This window comes from Bubalus bubalis, chromosome 8, assembly GCF_019923935.1.
Source record: "Bubalus bubalis isolate 160015118507 breed Murrah chromosome 8, NDDB_SH_1, whole genome shotgun sequence".
Taxonomy (NCBI): Eukaryota; Metazoa; Chordata; class Mammalia; order Artiodactyla; family Bovidae; genus Bubalus; species Bubalus bubalis.
This window is the reverse complement of record NC_059164.1, coordinates 111,120,594-111,141,428: the sequence shown is the minus strand read 5'-3', so window position 1 is coordinate 111,141,428 and position 20,835 is coordinate 111,120,594. Positions and strand designations below refer to the sequence as shown.

General features: G+C 44.2%; 1 protein-coding gene across 1 annotated transcript in view; it reads right to left on the bottom strand.

Moving 5' to 3' along the window:
• Positions 1 to 20,835, bottom strand: part of CNTNAP2 (contactin associated protein 2) — a 2,308,807-nt gene that overhangs the window by 157,498 nt on the left and 2,130,474 nt on the right. The window contains exon 20 of the mRNA XM_025292067.3: positions 14,074 to 14,207. Coding sequence (XP_025147852.3) covers positions 14,074 to 14,207 — 134 coding nt within the window. The remainder of the gene's footprint in view (positions 1 to 14,073; positions 14,208 to 20,835) is intronic.

Sequence of the window (20,835 nt, the reverse complement as noted above, 5' to 3'; positions counted from 1 at the left end):
AGTTAGGTAACTAGCCAGATAATACATTTGGGAAGAGGAGGAGTCTATCAATAAGGGCGTTTCAGAATGTCTTAGTAATGACTTCTGAATTTAACAGTCCCAATCCGTGGGGGTCTCATTTTAGACCCAGAGCATCCTCAAAGAGAAATCTTGCTTCATGAACTAAGGTCTTATTACTAGTCCAGACTGCTGACCCTCTCTTTTTCTGGATTCCTTGTCTATGATTTACATGCTGACTGGGAGCCAACTTGTTAATAAGTCTCTTCCAGAGGAGAAATAGGTGAGATGAGCTTCTATCATCTGAACTAAAGGAAATTAACCCTGAATATTCTCTGGAAGGACTGAAGCTGAAGCTGAAGCTCCAATACTTTGGCCATCTGATGTGAAGAGCTGACTCATTGGAAAAGACCCTGATGCTGGGAAAGACTGAGGGCAGGTGGAGAAGGGGACAACGGAGGATGGGATGATTAGACTGCATCACCGACTCAATGGACATGAGTCTGAACAAACTCCAGGAGATAGTGAAGGACAGGGGAGCCTGGCATGCTGCAGTCCATAGGGTCCCAAACAGTTGGACACGACTTAGCGACTGAACAACAACAAATGCATTAATATATCAAGTGTGTATACACAGTTTTTTGTTTCTCTCAAAATATAAACTCCTTGAGGGTAAAAGATACATTTTGTCATTCTCCTCTGCTCCATCAACTCATCAAAATCTACCTGGATTTCTTGCATGTAAGAGGTTCATAGCATATATTTGTTCTTCTCAATGTATACTCAGTGAAGCTGATTCCATTTTAATTGCACTTCATAAGTAGCCTTATGGGATGGTATTGATGACCATCTGATCATCAATAACTGATAACTGATTTTACCCAAGTCAGGATTAATGGATGGTTGCTGTTTGGAGTTTCCCATCATGCCATGGGCTGAGTGATGGACAAGGGTGAGAGATAATGTCAAGCAGATATCATTGTGTTAAATTCTTAGTGATCCTCATATAGTTTTAATATAGGAAAACTGCACTGTTAATGGAACATGGACATGCCAGGACCATCTTGAGAATGTTTTATCTGAAGCCGGATCTTCATCACACATCTCAACTGCACATCTCGAAATTGTGCCCTTACATTGTGGGTGCCCAGACCACTAAGCATAGAGATGGTCTTGGTGTAAAGGCTGGTCTGAATGCAAGGCAGGGGGCGGAATCCTTGGCATTGATGGTTGCTTATCTTGTTTCTCTTTTTTGGAGACACTTCATCAAATATCCTACTTTCTGTTCAGAATTAAACACAGAAAACATAGAAAACTAAAATACCCTTCAACAGGCCAAGTGCCCAGCCCGATCTAAAACCAAATGACACAAAATTAATGAGGTCATGAGGTTTTTGATGTGTGTCTTGCTTGTGAATAGGTTTATCTGGACACATGGAAGTATTACAAACAAAACAGAATAAACTCTGATACAGACCAAACTGATGGGCCAGTTTCCAACAGACATCCCTGTCTCTTCCCTTCCCAGGCATCTTCTATAGAATTAAACCAGTGTAATGACGTGAAAGAGCTCCCCTGGAGGCTCAGGGGTAAAGAATATGCCTGCCAAGCAGAAGATGTGGTGCCAAGCAGGAGATGTGGGTTTGATCCCATGGTTGGGAAAATGCCCTGAAGAAGAACTCCAGTGTTCTTGCCTGGGAAATCCCATGGACAGAGGAGCCTGGTGGGCTACAGTCCATGGGTAAAAGAGACAAACACAGCTCTGCAAGTAAAAAGCAACCGTGATATGAGAAATGAATAAAACATTGACCGATGTCCTCCACAGAATCAAACATCTGAGTCAGTCTTCCACGAAGGCAGAAAGCGAAGCAGGAATACACTTGCCAAGAACCCCAACAGAGAGCCCGTGTGTGGGTCAGCCAGAGCACCGGGAGGGAAGGACTGGAGACACCAAGGGGCTCATCACTATTCCTACGACCTCCTCCCTTCTGTCAAACCCACTTTGAGTGCACAACCTAGGCAGTGAGCTCATCGTCCAAGTAGAGAAGCACTAAATTAGCCAAAGGAAGACGTTACAGACAGTGTGATTTCAGAGCAGGGCCTTAGACTAGTGAGGTCAACTTTCTTTATTTGTTCTGACATCCCTGAAAAGATTTAATGCATCCCAACAGCGTTGTTTTCTTTCATAAAGACTTGAACAACCTCTGATATTAAAATTTTTCAGGTGTGTTTACAGCAATACACTTTTTTAATATTGTTCTTTATTGGCAGAAAGTTTGAGGGTAATAAAGACACACATTTTTAAATAATTCATCTGAGTTTTGGCATCTAATTTCAGGCCAGGCTCCACAGTAGCACAGGAAAGAAGGATGCTCAAACGAAAGTACCGGAGGTCATGTCCACGCTTCCTGAAGAACCGATTGGGAACTTTCCAGGTGGCACACACACAGGCCTGAGAGTAGGGCCACTTACTTCTTTTTCACTTAGAAAAGTGATTCTAAGTGATTTTGACATCCAGCAAATCTCAATAGGCTTTTCTTTTAAAAAATATGTTTTTCCCCTAGTACATTATCTTTTTCTAAGAAGACTCTCATATAATTTGGTATTTCAAAAAATGACTAAACCGTTTCATCAATTGCAGCAGGCTCCATATTTTGTATCTTGTTTAGCACACACACTACTGATGCTTTGTTTTAAAGGTTCCATGTCATTAGCTTTCTTTAAACACTGAGGTCAGGTTGTATGTACTTGTCTACACCTTCCATTTGTCCCCTAGCAACACTTTGTAGAAACTGTGCTGAGTCAGTTTTCCAAAGTAGGTGGATATATTTGAGGAAGGGTCCTCTATTGTCTGTGACCAGGCCACCTAATCCACAGTCAGTTTAATCACTAGTTAAATTAGAGTGTTTAGGGTCTGGGCATGGGAATCAGGCAGATCTAGGTTTGGACCTCAACTCGACCCCTTGCTGACCTTTCTACGTCTCTGTTTCATCGTCTGTAAAATGGGAATAATGGTACTTATCTCACAGGAACATGATTTACATCAAGTGCAGCCTGTAAAGCACGAAGACAGACTGGTACACTCGAGAAATGGTAATTGTCTTCACAACTAAGACTAACACTATCAGTGTTATTATTATTGCCCTAATAAGCTTTTCCTGTGGCGGGTTGAGGAGGAATTCCTGGCATCTGTATTAATATTCATGAGAAAAGCTACTTGTACCAAATCATCTTTATAAGCAGATCCAGCAATTTCTTAAAGATTTTTTTTTTAAATATGGACCTTTTTTATTAAGTCCTTACTGAATTTGTTACAACATTACCTCTGTTTTATGTTTTGGCTTTTTTGGCTGCGAGGCATGTGGGGTCTTAGTGCCCCAACCAGGGATTGAACCTGAGCTCCCTGCATTAGAAGATGAAGTCTTAACCACTGGACCACCACGGAAGTCCCCCAGCAGTTTCTAAAGAGCTTGCTCTATCAGCCTCTCTTCCTGGAGCTCCCACATGCATGTTTCATCTCCCAGCTGCAGGTGGCGCCCTCTGAGCCACGTGGGAGGCTGTCTTATCACCTCCTGGGTTGTTCTCTGCACCTTCCTGTCTTTAAACACAACACTGGTCCAAAGAGTTTATCAGACGAATGTGCTACTCCCCATCTCCCACCACGACCCTAATTGACTTCAAACACTAACTCCCCCCAATGATTTACTTTTATTTAAAACTCATAAAAATTTTCAAAAGTTTATAAGGCAAGCTGAGAGGGGTGAGCTTGGGACTCTTGATGGCTCTCAAAAGCAACAAAGAGGCAATGGGGTGAGCGGTGACCAGCCCCTGCGGCAGGGAGGGGCGGGGGGTCTGGTTATATGGGTTCTAGATAGGAGTTTGTCTGTTGCGAGCACTGGGATCTAACTGGTCACCTGGATGTCCTCTATCTCAGTCTTCCCATCCTTCTAGTGGGCTAATAGTACCAGAGGCTCCCAACTCATAAGGCTGAGCATCCCAAACAAAGATACATATGAATATATTGAACATCGCATAACATGATGACTCAGGCCCTTCTAGTACAGACAGAATTTCTCCTGGCTTCAGGAAGTTACTTGAAACAGCTTACAACTGAACAGTTCTCCACATCCCAAAAGTGGTGCCCTCATCAATGTTTCATGTTACTTAACATATATGGCTCCCCTATAAGTCCATAATTGAATTACTTCTAATTTTTCTGTCATTAAAATTTCTCCAACAATTTTCATGGAAATCTATTTTATATCATTTTGACCCACAAAAAGCCAAACCTAGTTAGTATATACCACTTGATGAGTCTGGAGTTAAGTATATGCCCATGAACCCATCACCACAATCTATGAATTTCTTTTGTTACAGTAGCTAATAGAACCCCAACAAATACACAAATGAGCACTTTGAAGCAGAGTACTGACATAACAGAAACCTAAAATTTGTAGCATATCCTGGGGTATGGATATTAGGGGCTAGAAAGATGGACAATAAAGATATGCAATAAAATGCTTTATAAAGCTGTCATCTCACGGAACCTGGAAGACAGACTTAGCCTGTGCCCTGTGGATTTCGGGAAAGTGCTTGGAAAGAGCCAGAATGGTCACAGTAATGGGTTGCTTCTTGCTGCCCATGTCAAGAAAGAGATGAGTTCAGAAAAAACTGACCAGTGTCCAAACATCAACGTGAGGGATAGAGAAAAGTTCAAAACTTTAAAGCCTCACACCAGAGAATAAGGAATAAAACTGCAAAAAGCTTTGACTAATGAAGGCACAGTTAGATTTTCCAGCTCAGCAAACTAATTCAGCCCCATGGGCGAAGTTAAAATTAAAAGTCTTTGTCCCCCACATAAGCCTTTTGTTTCAGATGGCCATGGCCTTCAGAGAGAGGCATGGTTCTGGGGAAGTGAGTAATTATGTTGGTCCAAGAACCATGCCTAGGAAAGAATGTAGGGTTATCTACTGGTATGAGAAACTGACCAGAAGTGGATAGGTCAGAAGCCAACTCAGGCTTTGAAGGAATTATATAGGCAAAGAAACCACTGGTCTGGTCTGCAGAGGCTTGTGAGTATAAAACAACCCTCCGAGCAACTAACGTCTGCAGGAAATGGTCCCTGGAAGCCCTAGGAATGATTATCATTGTCGTTCATGGCCAAGGGCAGCCACAGGGGGTTCTCAGAGTGCCTGTGTGCATGCCAAGTCCCTTCAGTCGTGTCTGACTCTTTGCGACCCTATGGACTGTAGCCCAGCCAGGCTCCTCTGTCCATGGGATTCTCCAGGCAAGAATACTGGAGTGGGTCGTCACACCTTCTCCAGGGGTTCTTCCTGACCCAGGGATTGAACCTGTGTCTCACATTTCCTGCACTGGCAGGTGGGCTCTTTACCACTAGCGCCACCTGGGAAGCCCTGTACCTATGCTTAGTCGCTCAGTCGTGTCTGACTGTGAACCCATGGACTGTACCCTGCCCTGCTCCTCTGTCCATGGAGATTCTCCAGGCAAGGATAGTGGAGAGGGTTGCCATTTCCTTCTCCAGGGGATCTTCTCAACCCAGGGATCGAACCTGGGTCTCCTGCACTGAGGGTGGATTCTTTACCATGTGAGCTACCAGGGAAGCCCTAGTAAACCCTATCTAGCATGGTTACAGACCACAGGACTTTCCTTTTTAAAAAATACATCTGACATAAGGTAGACTTTCATTGGGTTAAGCCACTGACATTTTCGGTTGTTACAGCAACTGGTGTTATCCTGGTGTCTGTGTCTTTTTCTTGATCCCTGGAGTTTAGAATGCACTGTGTGTGGCTATTGTTGGTTAATTCTGACCATTTTTTAGGATTCATATTCAATATACAACTCAATTAGCAATCGACGCAACAGTTTTTATACAATTTTGTTGAAGTTATGATTAATAGTGGGTAAGAAATTGATCATACTGAAGAGATGAAATTCAGTGACTTGGAGGAATATTTGTTTTGAAGACCCAGAGACATTACTTTGCCAACAAAGGTTCATCTAGTCAAGGCTATGGTTTTTCCTGTGGTCATGTATGGATGTGAGAGTTGGACTGTGAAGAAGGCTGAGCGCCGAAGAATTGATGCTTTTGAACTGTGGTGTTGGAGAAGACTCTTGAGAGTCCCTTGGACTGCAAGGAGATCCAACCAGTCCATTCTGAAGATCAGCCCTGGGATTTCTTTGGAAGGAATGATGCTAAAGCTGAAACTCCAGTACTTTGGCTACCTCATGCAAAGAGTTGACTCATTGGAAAAGACTCTGATGCTGGGAGGGATTGGGGGCAGGAGGAGAAGGGGATGACAGAGGATGAGATGGCTGGATGGCATCACTGACTCGATGGACGTGAGTCTGAGTGAACTCCAGAAGTTGGTGATGGACAGGGAGGCCTGGCAGTGCTGCGATTCATGGGGTCACAAAGTCGGACACGACTGAGCAACTGATCTGATCTGATCTGAAAGAAAACAACTGAAGTCATATTGTTCATGGTATAACAGTCTGGAGGCCTGGTCATCATGTGTTTCTGAGGATTTAGAGTTTCTTTCTTTTTTTTTTTTTTTTAAAGAAAGTCATTTTACTTGTAGCAAATCTGTTATCTTCTTCAGGAGGGTCCTCCAGTTAGATGGAAGCCAAAATGATACATATTACCATCTGTTCATTTGATTTTTAGAGAAAATGGACTCAGAGACCACAGCCCTGAACCCTCCATTGTATAACCTCTAGAAACCCTCACATATGTGAGGTTAATTCAAAGATGTGGTTAATTCATTTTTCTTTTGAGCTAATTTTACCCTTGGATTAGGCCAGGATATCAGAAAACCGTCTCATCTGGGCCCTTGTCCTCTTCATTTCTCATCTACCTTACTGACTGCAGACTTGTTTGGGCTGAAATCCATTTTTAAATGATGCTTGGCTTTCCCAAGGAAATGCTACATCAAGCAGGTTTGTGAAAAACACATTTGTTGCAGAAACCCTGCTGAAGGGCCCTGGGCACCACGTCTCTAGGGACCCATTATATAACAGAGGGGACGAAGGGCCTTCAGCTATCAGTGTTTTGTTAAAAATCTGAAGAAATGTAGCAAAATGCCAAGATTTTTAATGTCTGGATGGTGGGTCTGTAGGTGTATGTTTTATTATTCTCTGTGCTTTTGTGTATTTTTGAAGTATTTAGTAATGAGAACAACATCACGCAGTTTCTAACTGGCCAGAGATATCCACTTCCAAAATGTTACGGCCACCCTCCTAGACATTTCTCTAGTAAGTGATTCGGGTAAGAGCACATGGAAGCCATAAGGTGTGATAGACTTAGGTTCATCTAGGCTTTTGCCACTCACTGCTTCCTGACCTTGGGTGATCTACAGCACAGTCGGAGCGGCAGTTTCCCCATCTGTAAAATGGGTACATTCCTCATAGGCCTCTTGTGAAGACTCGGTGAGCGAATGTGTGCCAAGTGCTAGCACAATGCCTGGGCCACTGTCACCAGTAAACACGAGCTACCATCATGCACGTGATGTTGCCAAGTGAACCGTGCTATGGGCAGCTTGCTATGCCAGTAAATACAATCCATGGTAGACAAGAAAAGAAAAGGATGATAGAGTAAGAAAAATTTCAATTCTCTACAAGAACTGGTACATTTTGCTCTTATGGGCTGTGGACTTCTGGCCACCAGAAGTCCAAACTTATACACATGGATAAGACCTGACCTGGGTGACTATATTCTGCTCCTTCCTTGTCTTGGGGCCCTACTTTTTGTGACTTGCTTTAATCCTCAGTTTCATTTAGTTCTTGTTGTGCTTAGTGGCTCAGTCATGTCTGACTCTTTTGGACCCTTGGGCCGTAGCCCACCAGGCTTCTCTGTTTAGGTGTCCTTTTCTCCTCCCTGGGGAATCTCCCCGACCTAGTAATCGAACCCACATCTCCTGCGTCTCCTGCATTGCAGGCAGATTCTTTACCTGTAGGTACTCCCTATAAGAGTGCTGCACTCAATATGCCAGCAAATTTGGAAAACTCCGCAGTGGCCACAGGACTGGAAAGGTCAGTTTTCATTCCAACCTCAAAGAAAGGCAATGCCAAAGAATGCTCAAACTACCACACAATTGTACTCATCTCACACGCTAGTAACGTGATGCTCAAAATTCTCCAAACTTCAACAGTATGTGAACCAAGAACTTCCAGATGTTCAAGCTGGATTTAGAAAAGGCAGAGGAACCAGAGATCAAATCGCCAACATCCCTGGATCACAGAAAAAGCAATAGAGTTCCAGAAAAACATCTACTTCTACTTTATTGACTATGCCAAAGCCTTCGACTGTGTGGAGCACAACAAACTATGGAAAATTCTGAAAGAGATGGGAAAACCAGACCGCCTGATCTGCCTTTTGAGAAATCAGTATACAGGTCAAGAAGCAATGGTTAGAACTGGACATGGAACAACAGACTGGTTCCAAATTGGGAAAGCAGTATGTCAAAGCCATATATTGTCACCCTGCTTATTTAACTTATATGTAGAGTACATCATGAGAAATGCCATGCTGGATGAAGCACAAGCTGGAATCAAGATTGCCGGGAGAAATATCAATAATTTCAGGTATGCAGATAACATCACCCTTATGGCAGAAAGTGAAGAGGAACTGAAGAGCCTCCTGATGAAAGTGAAAAAGCTGGCTTGAATCTGAACATTAAAAAAACTAAGATCATGGCATCTGGTCCCATCACTTCATGGCAAATAGATGGGGAAACAATGGAAACAGTGGGAGACTTTGTTTTCTTGGGCTCCAAAATCACTGCAGATGGTGACTGCAGCCATGAAATAAAAGACGCTTGCTCCTTAGAAGAAAAGCTATGACAGACTGAGACAGCATCTTAGAAAGCAGAGACATTACTTTGCCAACAAAGGTCCATCTAGTCAAAGAATATGGTTCTTCCAGTAGTCATGTATGGATGTGAGAGTTGGACCATAAAGAAGGCTGAGCACTAAAGAATTGATGCTTTTGAACTGTGGTGTTAGAGAAGACTCTTGAGAGTCCCTTGGACTGAAAGAAGATCAAACCAGTCAGTCCTAAAGGAAATCAGTCCTAATATTCATTGGAAGGATTGATGCTGAAGCTGAAACTCCAATACTTTGGCCACCTGATGCGAAGAACTGACTCATTGGAAAAGACCCTGATGCTGGGAAATATTGAGGGCAGGAGGAGAAGGGGACGACAGAGGATGAGATGGTTGGATGGCATCACCGACTTGATGGACATGAGTTTGAACAAGGTCTGGAGTTGGTGATGGACAGGGAAGCCTGGCGTGCTGCAGTCCACGGGGTCGTAAAGAGTTGGACACAACTGAATGACTGAACTGAACTCCTTATAAATCACCTTAGATACCCTGTGCAATGTGGTTGGGATGAAAGGAAGGAATGAAGAAGGAAGGGAGAAGCCAAAGATGTCAGGCAGGAAGGAAAGTAAGAAGAAAGGATTCGCAGCACAAGACTTTGAAGTCATTCCTCGTAATGTTCAGTTCTTAGATGCGTGTTAACTGGCACGTATTTTCATCAGATACAACGCTTTGTTCAGATGCTCTCTGCCTGCTCAGGGTTTGTTTTACATCTGACTGGCATTAAGCCTTCAGCTATTATCACGGGTGCGACTGTGAGTTTTTGTAAATGATGCCACTTGAGGGTTGTCATGGGCTCTGGTTCACATTGCTGTCTGATAACTCCGAGAGTCAGTTCTTCATTATCTATGTGGAGATTGGGCACTTTGTTTTTGGCAGCAAATGTTTCATCCAAGGTCAATTTCCCTCAAGTGCTCAGCACCATTTCAGACAGTGTGTGCTCAGGGAATGCAAATTAATTTAATGTTAGCTTTAGCCAAACCCAGCTAGGAAAGCCAACCTGCTTTTAAAAACACTAAAAACGTTGATAAACATCATCTAAATTATATGATGTTTGTATATGTAGAAACATATAAAATTTCACCTTAATTCCAAAGGCATCATTCCACAGCGTTTTAAATTCATCTTAGGCTTATTTTTGTTCTTTGATTGGAAGTACATCTTAATTCAAAATTATTTACGTATATTTGTCATTATATTTTATTATAACTGGGGGTTATCAGAATAGGTGGCGGATACATGTGTGTTTTTTTAAAGTCACTCAGTCATGTCTGACTCTTTGCGAGCCCATGGACTATACAGTCTATGGAATTCTCCAGGCCAAAATACTGGAATGGGTAGCCTTTCCCTTCTCCAGGGATCTTCCCAACCCAGAAATTGAACCCAGGTTTCCCGCATTGCAGGCAGATTCTTTAACAGCTGAGCCACCAGGGAAGCCCAAGAGTCCTGGAGTGGGCAGCCTGTCCCTTCTCCAGGGATCTTCCCCACCCAGGGACCAAACCAGATATGTGTTTTACATTTTTGTTCAATTATAAAAATGCAACACACATTTGTAATAAGAAATGAGGAAATATAGAAAACTCTAGAGGAAATGAAACCATTTATCATCCTTTACACAGAAATAATCACGATTAACATTATATTGTTCTCCATGCATTCTTGAGGTTGTAGGAGTTCTCAAGATGGATTTGTAGATTGTTCCCAGGGAAAAAAAAACTGGAGTGTTTTTTTTGGGTTCTAAAGGTACACCTGGAGTTATGTCCATACTCAACAGGCTCCCTTGCCTGAAAGAAAGCAGGCTGTGGACCTAGGGAGCCCACCAGATCCGCTGGTCTGAAAGGAGGTGCCGTGTGCTTTCTTCCTCCACCGCGTCTACCTCTGGTTTCCATCCGGGCTGGAAAGACCAGAGCCCTCCAGACCATGAAGTCTGTCCAGGCTGGATTCAAGTGGGTGATGCCATCTGGCTTTCTAAACACGTCCAGAAATCTCAGGGCGATTGCACTCCATTGTGTGACAGAATTGGGGCGGGCAGGGCTTTCCAACACCCTGGGCACAATTTCTATGGCTGAATTTGCTCCATGTCTTTTTTTTTTTTTTTTTTTAATTTTATTTTATTTTTAAACCTCAAACACTGTATTAGTTTTGCCAAACATCAAAACGAATTCGCCACAGGTATACATGTGCTCCCCATCTTTTCTTTTTTAAAAAAAGATTTTTTTTTTTTTTTTTTGGCTGTGCTGGATCTTCATTGCTGTGTGGGCTTTTCCTCTAGTTGTCGTGACCAAGGGCTCCTCTCTAGTTGCAGTGAGCGGGCTTCCCATTGCAGTGACTTCTCTTGCTGCAGATCACGGGCTCCATGGTGCGTGCGCTTCTGTAGCTGCGGCTCCCCGGCTCTAGAGCACAAGCAAAATAGCTGTGGCTCACGGGCTTAGTTGCTTCGAGGCACGTGGGATCTTCCTGGATCAGGGGTTGAACCTGTGTCTCCTGCATTGGCAGACGGATTCTTTACCACTGAGCCACCAGGGAAGCCCTGTTCCATGTCTTTTAGAATGCTTCCTGCTTCTGTCTTCTTTACTACAAAGCGTTACACGGCCAGTGTTTTTCATCCTCATCCACGTCTTCCTTTTCCTGGAGCTCTAGTCCTGTTCCTTGGAGGACTCTCCGCCAAATTCCCCACTCTGATCATGAGGTCTGATTGTGGGCCATCAGTCACTGTGCCCCGCTCCCCACGATAGGGTGAGTGTGGGACCCCAGCCCGGCCAACCAGAGACTTCCCCTGGGTTTTAAAATGAGAACTGAGGCACTAGGACCTTCCTTCTGACAGCAAAACTGGGAAGACATGGGCCCAGGACTTCAGTGTCTGGGTCCATGACGTCTGGAAGATGGAGCATGCTGTGAGAAGAGTTAATCCAGTTGTCAGAGGGAGGTGGGCAAGCAGAGATGATGTAGGGAGAGAGAGAGACATGAGAGCGGAGAGGTGCTCACTGCAGGCCTAGTCTTAGTTTGAATCCTCCAGGTCTTCTGGATTCTGTTTCAAAGTTGTGATTTTTCTCTTCTTTACTGTCTTTTTATAACCTACCCTAGGAATTTCCTCTACAAATGAATTCTGAGTTGGTTTTCTATCATTTGCAACCAGAAGAACCCAGAGCAATAGAAGCAGACCCCACTTCCCCTGGCCCTCCTCGGTGCCCTGGACTCTGCGGGCCTCTGGCTACTGCATTGTCTGGACTTCTTGGCCTCTCCCTGCCTCAAAAGCCCCAAGTCCTTAAAATAGTCCATCCTTCTCCCCTTCTTCAGGGCAATCTCTGATTCACTGCAGCAGATAGCAGCTCTGATTTAGCTGATATCTGTTCTTCAAGAGTTTCTGGTTGGTTCCAAAGATTTCCCAGTTGGTGGAACTTGCCAGAAGGGAGGACCTCTTGACCTACTTTGCTTCAGACTCTCATTTGGGGGATTGTACCCAGAAATGGAATTATTTAGCTTATCACCTGGACTCTCCTCTCCCACTCACTCCACCTTCATCTTTGCTGAAGTTCCTCAACCCACAGGGCTCAGCCCCAACACACGAGGCATTTTCTTGCAAAATTCCACAGGGGAATCAGCTGTCTTCCATGACACTGTCCTTCAAGCTGACTGCTGAGCTTTTTTAACTTTTAATATTATTTTGCAGTGGCGAAATGGCAAGAGAATCACTTTCTTTGAGAGGGGTGACAGATGGCATAGTTTAAAATAAGTGAATGAGTCTAATCAAAATCCAGTGAACACAATGTTGGTAGAATGGTATAAAACCATTCGTATCCTATAATGGTATAAACCATACTAACCCTGAACTTGCTGTCTCTTCTGAATCAGACTTGAGTTTGTGGTGAAGGATGGGGGCGGTTTACTCTGTAAGTAATCTGTAGCACCTCTCGTGTGCCAAGCACTGCGCTGGGCTCAGCAACTTTCCGTCACTATGAGAGAACCTTATTTACACTCCATCTGATTGACTGCACAGTAAGCTGCTTCTGCACATTGTCATTTTCCTAGGAAAGGTCTCTCCTGAAAACGCTCTCTAGCATTTCCTGCTAAAGGCCAAGTGTAAACTCCATATCGAGTTATGAATTTGACATCCACCAGGGCTCAAAAAGAGATGGGGCCTGTGCTGATTCTTTGCAACCTGAACTTCCCATGGCAATGAGCTGAATCCGAATGAGGTTGGAGAGGCTGCTGAGCCCCTGCCAAAAGGCACTCCGCTCGGCTGACAAAACAGCATCCCCCTGCCGTTCTTTTTCCTGACAGGTATCTATTTTGAACTCCTTCTAGAGAACGCAGTGACAGTTCCAGCCTTGATCTTTGGCTCAGTTCCCGGGGAGACCTCATGTCATGTTTGATTCATGGTGTCTCCCAGGCTGGCTTCTTCATTGTAAAAATCAGTGGTGGTGGTGGGGGGAAGGGAGGGACAATCAATGAACCTGAAATAAAATTTGAGTGTCATAATAAAACTATCCCTTTGTGTACAAAAAGCCCACAACCAGAGTCTGAGATGCTGGGAAAGGTATGTGTACAGAAGATGTTTAAGGCAAAGCATCTATAGAAGGAAAAAAAAACAGTTATTCACACTGCACTAGAGTCGTGAAGGAAGTAGGTCAGATAAACCAAAATAACCTTTGCTGGGAAACGTGATAAGCCTCAGACATCTGAGACCATGGAGGGTAAAGATGCTGCAATGGATAAAAGCAGAAGGCTGATAGATGTGCAGGTCTATACACAGGAAAAGCTATGAAGAATATATGGAGCAAACATTTATTCTACCTTCTCCCAAGAAATCTCTTCTCCATCAACACCATCACTGTCTTTCCTGTACCAACTGCATGTCTTTCTACGTCACTGGTTAGCAATTTGTAGAAGAATGTATCAGAAGCATCTCTACCACCTGCCCCAACCACCCAAAACCAAACCAAAACCAAAACAAAACAAAACCCAACAACAGCCAAGTATGACAGAGGGAGGAGGCAATGGCAACCCACTCTGGCATTCTTGCTTGGAGGATCCCATGGACAGAGGAGCCTGGCGGGCTGTCGTCCTTGGGGTCGCAAAGAGCTGGACATGACTGAGTGACGGAGCATCACTCAAGTGTGACAGCAGGCAGAGACCGCAACACAGTATCACAGATGACAGATGAGTAACACGTGCGTACCTTGAGAGTGATGGTCCTCTCATGACGGGTGATGTTAACGCTGTGGGGCTGGCCATTGGCCATGCTCCGGTGGTCCACGTCAATGTTATAGGGCTCCCGGGTGCCACCCAGGTTGTACCGGATCTGGAGGCTTCCTGCATAGAGAAAAGGAAAGAGACTCAGTCATTTCTCTGCTCTGGATTTCATATTAATGTCACACCCCCCAGCCCTGGGGTCTTGTTTCCATTAAATGCGGCTTCGATGTCCATCAACACAATTGCCGTTCTGCATTCTGAGCCACTAGCTCAGAGGTGTACTAATCCATAAAGGTTCACAGCACCAGGCTCACGCATGTTGACAGTCTACCAATTATGGGCCATCCGTGACCATCATCTCCAAGTTGATGCAGCAAACGGTATAAATGATCCAAGTGTGGATTGTGTCTGGGAAGGCAGGATGAGAACAAATACACAATACAGGACTGTGGAGACAGGCCCCATAGAACACTCTGTAAAATAAAATATAAACGCAGGATGCCAGGGTGGTCTCATGCCATCAGCAAAGTGTGACATTCGCCATATAAAAGAATCATGAGCACAGAGTATTAAAAATAAACATAATTTACAAAAGATAAATACACGGCACTTTGGGTGGCTTCACTGAGACCAAGGAAACAGAGCAGAGGATTTTATTCTAGGTTAGAGACCTCATCAATCCAAATGCAAATCAATAAAAAGATGGGTCCTCACTGCCTCTCAGCCGTCGTGCACTTTGCCTCAACAAATTATTCTTTTTATCCTCTTTCTTGCTTCCCCCTGATGGTGAGCAATATTCAGAAAGACTAATCTAATATTCTAGGTCCTGCTTTTAATTAATCTGTACAGCAAATGTAGCTTTTATTTCTTATTTATGATTATTTAAAGGCATCAACTTTTTATCTCATTTTTCCACTCAAATTGGAATCTTCGTGCTAATAGCTTTTGACATCTCAGAGCTTAAAAATGGAGCCAGTTATTTAGCAAGAGTGTGGCTAACTGTAAATCACTTCAGAGATTCTTCCTTGCCTCTTTCATTTTCCTTCCAGAGGAACAAAACTGATATTCTGATTTTAAGTTGTGAAACAGCACAGGGTAATTAAAACTTAGGAAGTTAACAGAAAAAATAAAAAAGAAAGTCACTGGGAATACCACCATCCAGAGATAACTACTCTGAATATTTGGCCAGATCTCCTTTCAGGTAATTCTCACACCCTTATATGGATGTGAAAGTGAAAATTGAAAGTGAAGTCACTCAGTTGTGTCTGACTCTTTGCAACCCCATGGACTGTAGCCTACCAGGCTCCTCTGCTCATGGGGTTTTCCAGGCAAGAATACTGGAGTGGGTTGCCATTTCCTTCTCCAGGGGATCTTCCCGACCCAAGGATTGAACCCAGGTCTCCCGCATTGTAGGCAGACGCTTTACCATCTAAGCCACCAGGAAAGCCCCTTGTATGGATGTGCTGCTGCTAAGTCGCTTCAGTCGTATCCGACTCTGTGCGACCCCATAGACGGCAGCCCACCAGGCTCCCCGTCCCTGGGATTCTCCAGGCAAGAACACTGGAGTGGGTTGCCATTTCCTTCTCCAATGCATGAAAGTGAAAAGTGAAAGTGAAGTCGCTCAGTCGTGTCTGACTCTAGCGACCCCATGGACTGCAGCCCACCAGGCTCCTCTGTCCATGGGATTTTCCAGGCAAGAGTACTGGAGTGGGTTGCCATTGCCTTCTCCTGCATTGTAAACCAATGCAATTGATTCTGAGCACTGCCATTCCTTAGCCTTACACGTGTTCTTTAAAATATGGAACTATGTCCCTGAAATTCAAAGAAACATCCATCAGGCCAATCATGAATTACTTGTGTTTCCTATTTTTTTGCTCTCTGAACAAATCTGAACAAGCCTTCACTATTTCTGAGTTCTCTCTTAACACCTGACCCTAGATTGCTTTATAGCATTTCAACCAAGTACTGCAGACTTCTGTTTCCTAAAAGCATCTGAGTTCACCCACTCTGCCCCATCTCCACAGCCGCAGGGCCCCCACTGGCACCTAGAGCACCTGGTGTGGCTCCCTCGGGAGCCTGTCCCTCCACACAGAGCGCCCGCCCTGGCCCCGGGCCTCTGTGCCGGCCACTCCCATCAGTGACCTGACTGCCGTCACGTGGAATGCACCTGCATTCGCGTCTGCTTGGATCACGTGACCCACAGCAGTCTCTCCTTCAAATGTGGCCACTCTTCACCCCACTTCACTCTCAGGCGAGTCCCCTCTTTCTCTGCTCTCTTACTACTCATACATTAATGGAGATGTCTCACTGGAACCTCAGATACATACGAGAAACCAAACTCTTGAACTTCCTCTCCTAAAACTAACTCAACCCATTTCCCACATTTCAGTTAATGGACACTTTATCCTTCCTGCTATTTCCGCCTAAAAACCCTGACTCACCTCTTGCTCCTGTGTTACATGTATGATCTGTCAGCAAAGCTCCTTGGTTCTGTCTTCAAAACATGCCCTGAATCTTACCTTTTTCATCACCTCAGTTTCTATCCCTGGACCAAGCCACCCTTGTCTTTTGCCTGGATTACTGTACGAGCCTTCATACTAATGAACCTGCTTGCCTCTGCCCTTCCACCACGTCTCCCCAGCCCAGTTTAGTCTCCTAGTCTCCATCCCTAGTCTCTGCACACGGAAGGCAGAGCTGTCCTCTGCTCAGGAACCTTCCTTGGCTTCCTATCCCATAAAGAAGGCTGAGTGCAAAAGAATTGATGCTTTCCAATTTTGGTGCTGGAGAAGACTCTGGACAGTCCCTTGGACTGCAAGGAGATCAAACCAGTCAATCCTAAAGGAAATCAACTCTGAATATACATTGGAAGGACTGATGCTGAAGCTGAGGCTCCAATACTTTGGCCACCTGATGAAAAGAGCCTACACATTGGAAAAGACCCTAAAGCTGGAAAGATTGAAGGCAGGAGGTGAAGAGGGGCAACAGAGGATGAGATGGTTGGATGGCATCACCGACTCAACAGACATGAGTTTGAGCGAACTCCAGGAGATAGCAAAGGATGGGAGAACCTGGTGTAGTACAGACCACGGGGTCCTAAAGAATAGGACACGGCTTAGTGACTGAGCATCAACAGCAACAGTCTCACTCTGAGTTTTCATCCTGGCCAGCCAGGCCCTTTGTGATCGTCCCCATTGTCTCTGACTCAGCCTCTCATTATTCTCCTCCTTGCTCACTCCTCACCTGACCACACAGGCTTCTCTGCTCTCTCCACAGATGCCAGCATGTTCCTGCCTCACAGCCTTTGCACCTGCTGGTTCTTCTGCCTGGGGCCCTCATTTTCCAGCTATCTACCTGCATGGAGGAACCCTCACTCCCTTTAGGTCCTGTTCAAATATTATCTTCTCAGTGATTATTTCTGCGACTTCCTTATCAAAAGCACAATTTACCTACTGCTTTCCCTTGGCCAGGCGCCCCCCACTCCTTTTCTGCTTTATTTTCCCCCCATGATAGTTCTTTCCATACAACATACTACAGAGAGCACTTCATTTATTTATTGTCTGTCTTCTTCTGTTCAAAAGTAAGTTCCATAAGAGTAAGAACTTTTGCTGATATCCTTTTTTTCAAAAAAATATTTTACTCTTTATTTATTTATTTGGCTGTACCAGGTCTGAGTTGCAGCATGTGGGATCTGGTTTGCTGACCAGGGATCAAACCTGGACCCCTGCATTGGGAGACTGGAGTGTTAGCCACTGGCCCACCAGGGAAATCCCTGTTTATGTTCTTCATGACTTAATTCCCAATGTCTAGAATAATGCCTGACACACAGTGTGTGTGCTAATTGCTCAGTTGTGTCCGACTCTTTGCAACCCCATGGACCGTAGCCCGCCAGGCTCCTCTGTCCATGGGATTTTCCAGGCATAAATACTGGAGTGGGTTGCCATTTCCTTCTCCACACAGTAGGTGCTGAATAAATACTCATTGAGTGAATGAATCATGGTTTTCCTGCTTCTTCTTCTTTCCCATGTTTTCTTTGCAGAGTAATCTTTTCAAAATGCATAATTAATTAGTTGTATGGTTCACATAAAGCTCTTCAAATGTTCCAGTTGCTTACAGGATAAAGACATAAATTTTTAATATAGCTGATGATGTCCTGCCTGAAAGGTTGCCAGTTACTTTGTTTTAAAATCAAGTCAGTTACCCTTTCACTGTTTACATTCAAGCTCCCTTGCACTTGGCTTATTCCCTAGAAAATACAACTCTTCTTCCTTCCTCAGGACCTTTGAACATGCCACTCCTTTTCCCCTGAGCTGCTTCTCTCCCCACCACTCAGGGATTTTACCCTATTTTTACTTTACTATAATAGCATTACAAATAATCTGTTGTTTGACAGTGAAGGAGATGGTTAGGAAAGTTGTTTGGCTATATGCAGGAAAAAAGTCAACTGTCTTCAGTTTTTATTTTCCACTTTACTTCTGGTGTTCTGACTTTGTATGATCACAGCCAGCTTTCTTTCTTGTTTTTTTTTTACTGGTGACATTTATTTTTAAATTTTTAATTGGAGGATAGTTGCTTTACAATGCTGTATTGATTTCTGCCATATTTCAACATGAATCAGCCACAGGTATACATATGTCCAACCCTCCCTCCCCTCCTCCACCCCATCCCACTCCAGGTGGTCACAGGGCACTGGGCTGAGCTCCCTGTGTTATACAGGGACTTCCCACTGGCTGTCTATTTTACATATAGTGGTGTATATGTTCGGAGAAGGCACTGGCACCCCACTCCAGTACTCTTGCCTGGAAAATCCCATGGACGGAGGAGCCTGGTGGGCTGCAGTCCATGGGGTCACTAAGAGTCAGACATGACTGAGCGACTTCACTTTCACGCATTGGAGAAGGAAATGGCAACCCACTCCAGGGTTCTTGCCTGGAGAATCCCAGGGATGGCAGAGTCTGCTGGGCTGCCGTCTATGGGGTTGCACAGAGTCGGACACGACTGAAGCGATTTAGCAGCAGCAGCAGCAGCAGTGTATATGTTTCAATGCTACACTCTCAGTTCATCCCACCCTCTCCCTCCCCTGCTGTGTCCACAAGCCTGTTCTCTGTATCTGCATCTCTATTGCTGCCATGCAAATAGGTTCATCAGTACCATTTTTTAGACTCTATACATATATACATATCTCCAGTTTTAAAAATATATAGCTGTATTCATTCATCCTTTAAGCATTCATTTCTTTAGAGTATACTTATTTAGTGCCCTGTGCAAAGCACCATGGAACCAAGTCTTAAAGGTCCAGACGTGGACTGCCTGGCTGGTGTGGAGTCCACTTCCAAGACAGACACCCACCTCTAACCCCTAGTACAGTCCAGGTCGTGCCTGATCTGGGGATACAAAGAGAAGTAAGAGAGGGCTCTGTCTTTGAGGCTAAAAGTCAGAGCAACCAGTAATTATGCCAAAAAAAAAAAAAACAAACAAAACCCAAAAACCAAACACACACACAAAACAACAAAACTCTGGACATTTTTTTCCCTACTGTCTCTTTGTCATTGATCCCTTTATGTTTTCCAGCTCATTAAAATCAGTATTAAGTTGTTTTCATTATTTTCTCTCTTTCTGGCTTTCTTGGACTTTGTAAAAATGATTTAAAATTTCTCTAACTGCTTTGCTTAATGGCATTGGGAACGATTTGCTTTGAGGAAAAAGATGAGTCGGACTTTAAAATTTATATATAGTGAACATCTATAAACAGGAATGGCAATATTCTGGAATAATAAAATTTAAATAATATATTTATTTCTTTCAAATAATAGCACAAGAGAACCACTAAATGATGGGAAGGAGAATATTAATATTTGTTCATTAAAATAAAATATTATTAAGATGGAGAGACACTTCACTTCCTGCAGCTCACATTTATCTCCTGAGTGAATTAAAGCAGTTATAAGGGAATGCTCTTTTATTGGCTGCAGCAAATAATGTGCCTAACAGATTTATTCTCCCCTGGCCATCATCACTGCCATCAGCAAACACTCACAGAGCACCTGCTCTAGGGCCTTTCATCTCGCTGGGAAGACAGGACGCATGTATAACAGAGACGGGTAACCACACAGAGCACTGAAAGCTGACAAATGACAGTGAAAGTAAGCGTGATCGGAGTTGAAAGGAGGGAGCAGTCATGGAAAGGAGGCGAGACTCGATCTGAGTCCAGAATGAAAGGCACGTAGGAAGCTACAGAGGAAGATGGAGCTTTTCCAGAGAAGGGAAACGGAGTGGGCACCTGGGCAGACATCCTTGGGGTGCTTGGGGAGTAGAGAGTTCCCGGAAAAGGAAGAGTAGGGAGGTGTGGCCTCAATATGTGGGAAACTGTAGATTCAATCTGTGGGCTCTGGATAACTACTGCTAACACACGCACAGACACACACACACACACACGTGTGTGTGTGTGTGTGTATTATTGTTGTTCAGTGGTTAAGCCGTGTCCAACTCTTTGCGACCCCATGGACTACAGCACGCAAGGCTTGCCTGTCCTTCTCTGTCTCCTGGAGTTTGCTCAAACTCAAGTCCATTGAGGTGGTGATTACCATCCAATCGTCTCATCCCCTGTCATCCCCTTCTCCTCCTGCCCTCAATCTTTCTTAACATCAGGGTTTTTTTCCCAATGAATCAGTTCTTCACATCAGGTGGCCAAAGTATTGGAGCATCAGCTTTAGCATCAGTCCTTCCAATGAACATTCAGGGTTGATTTCCT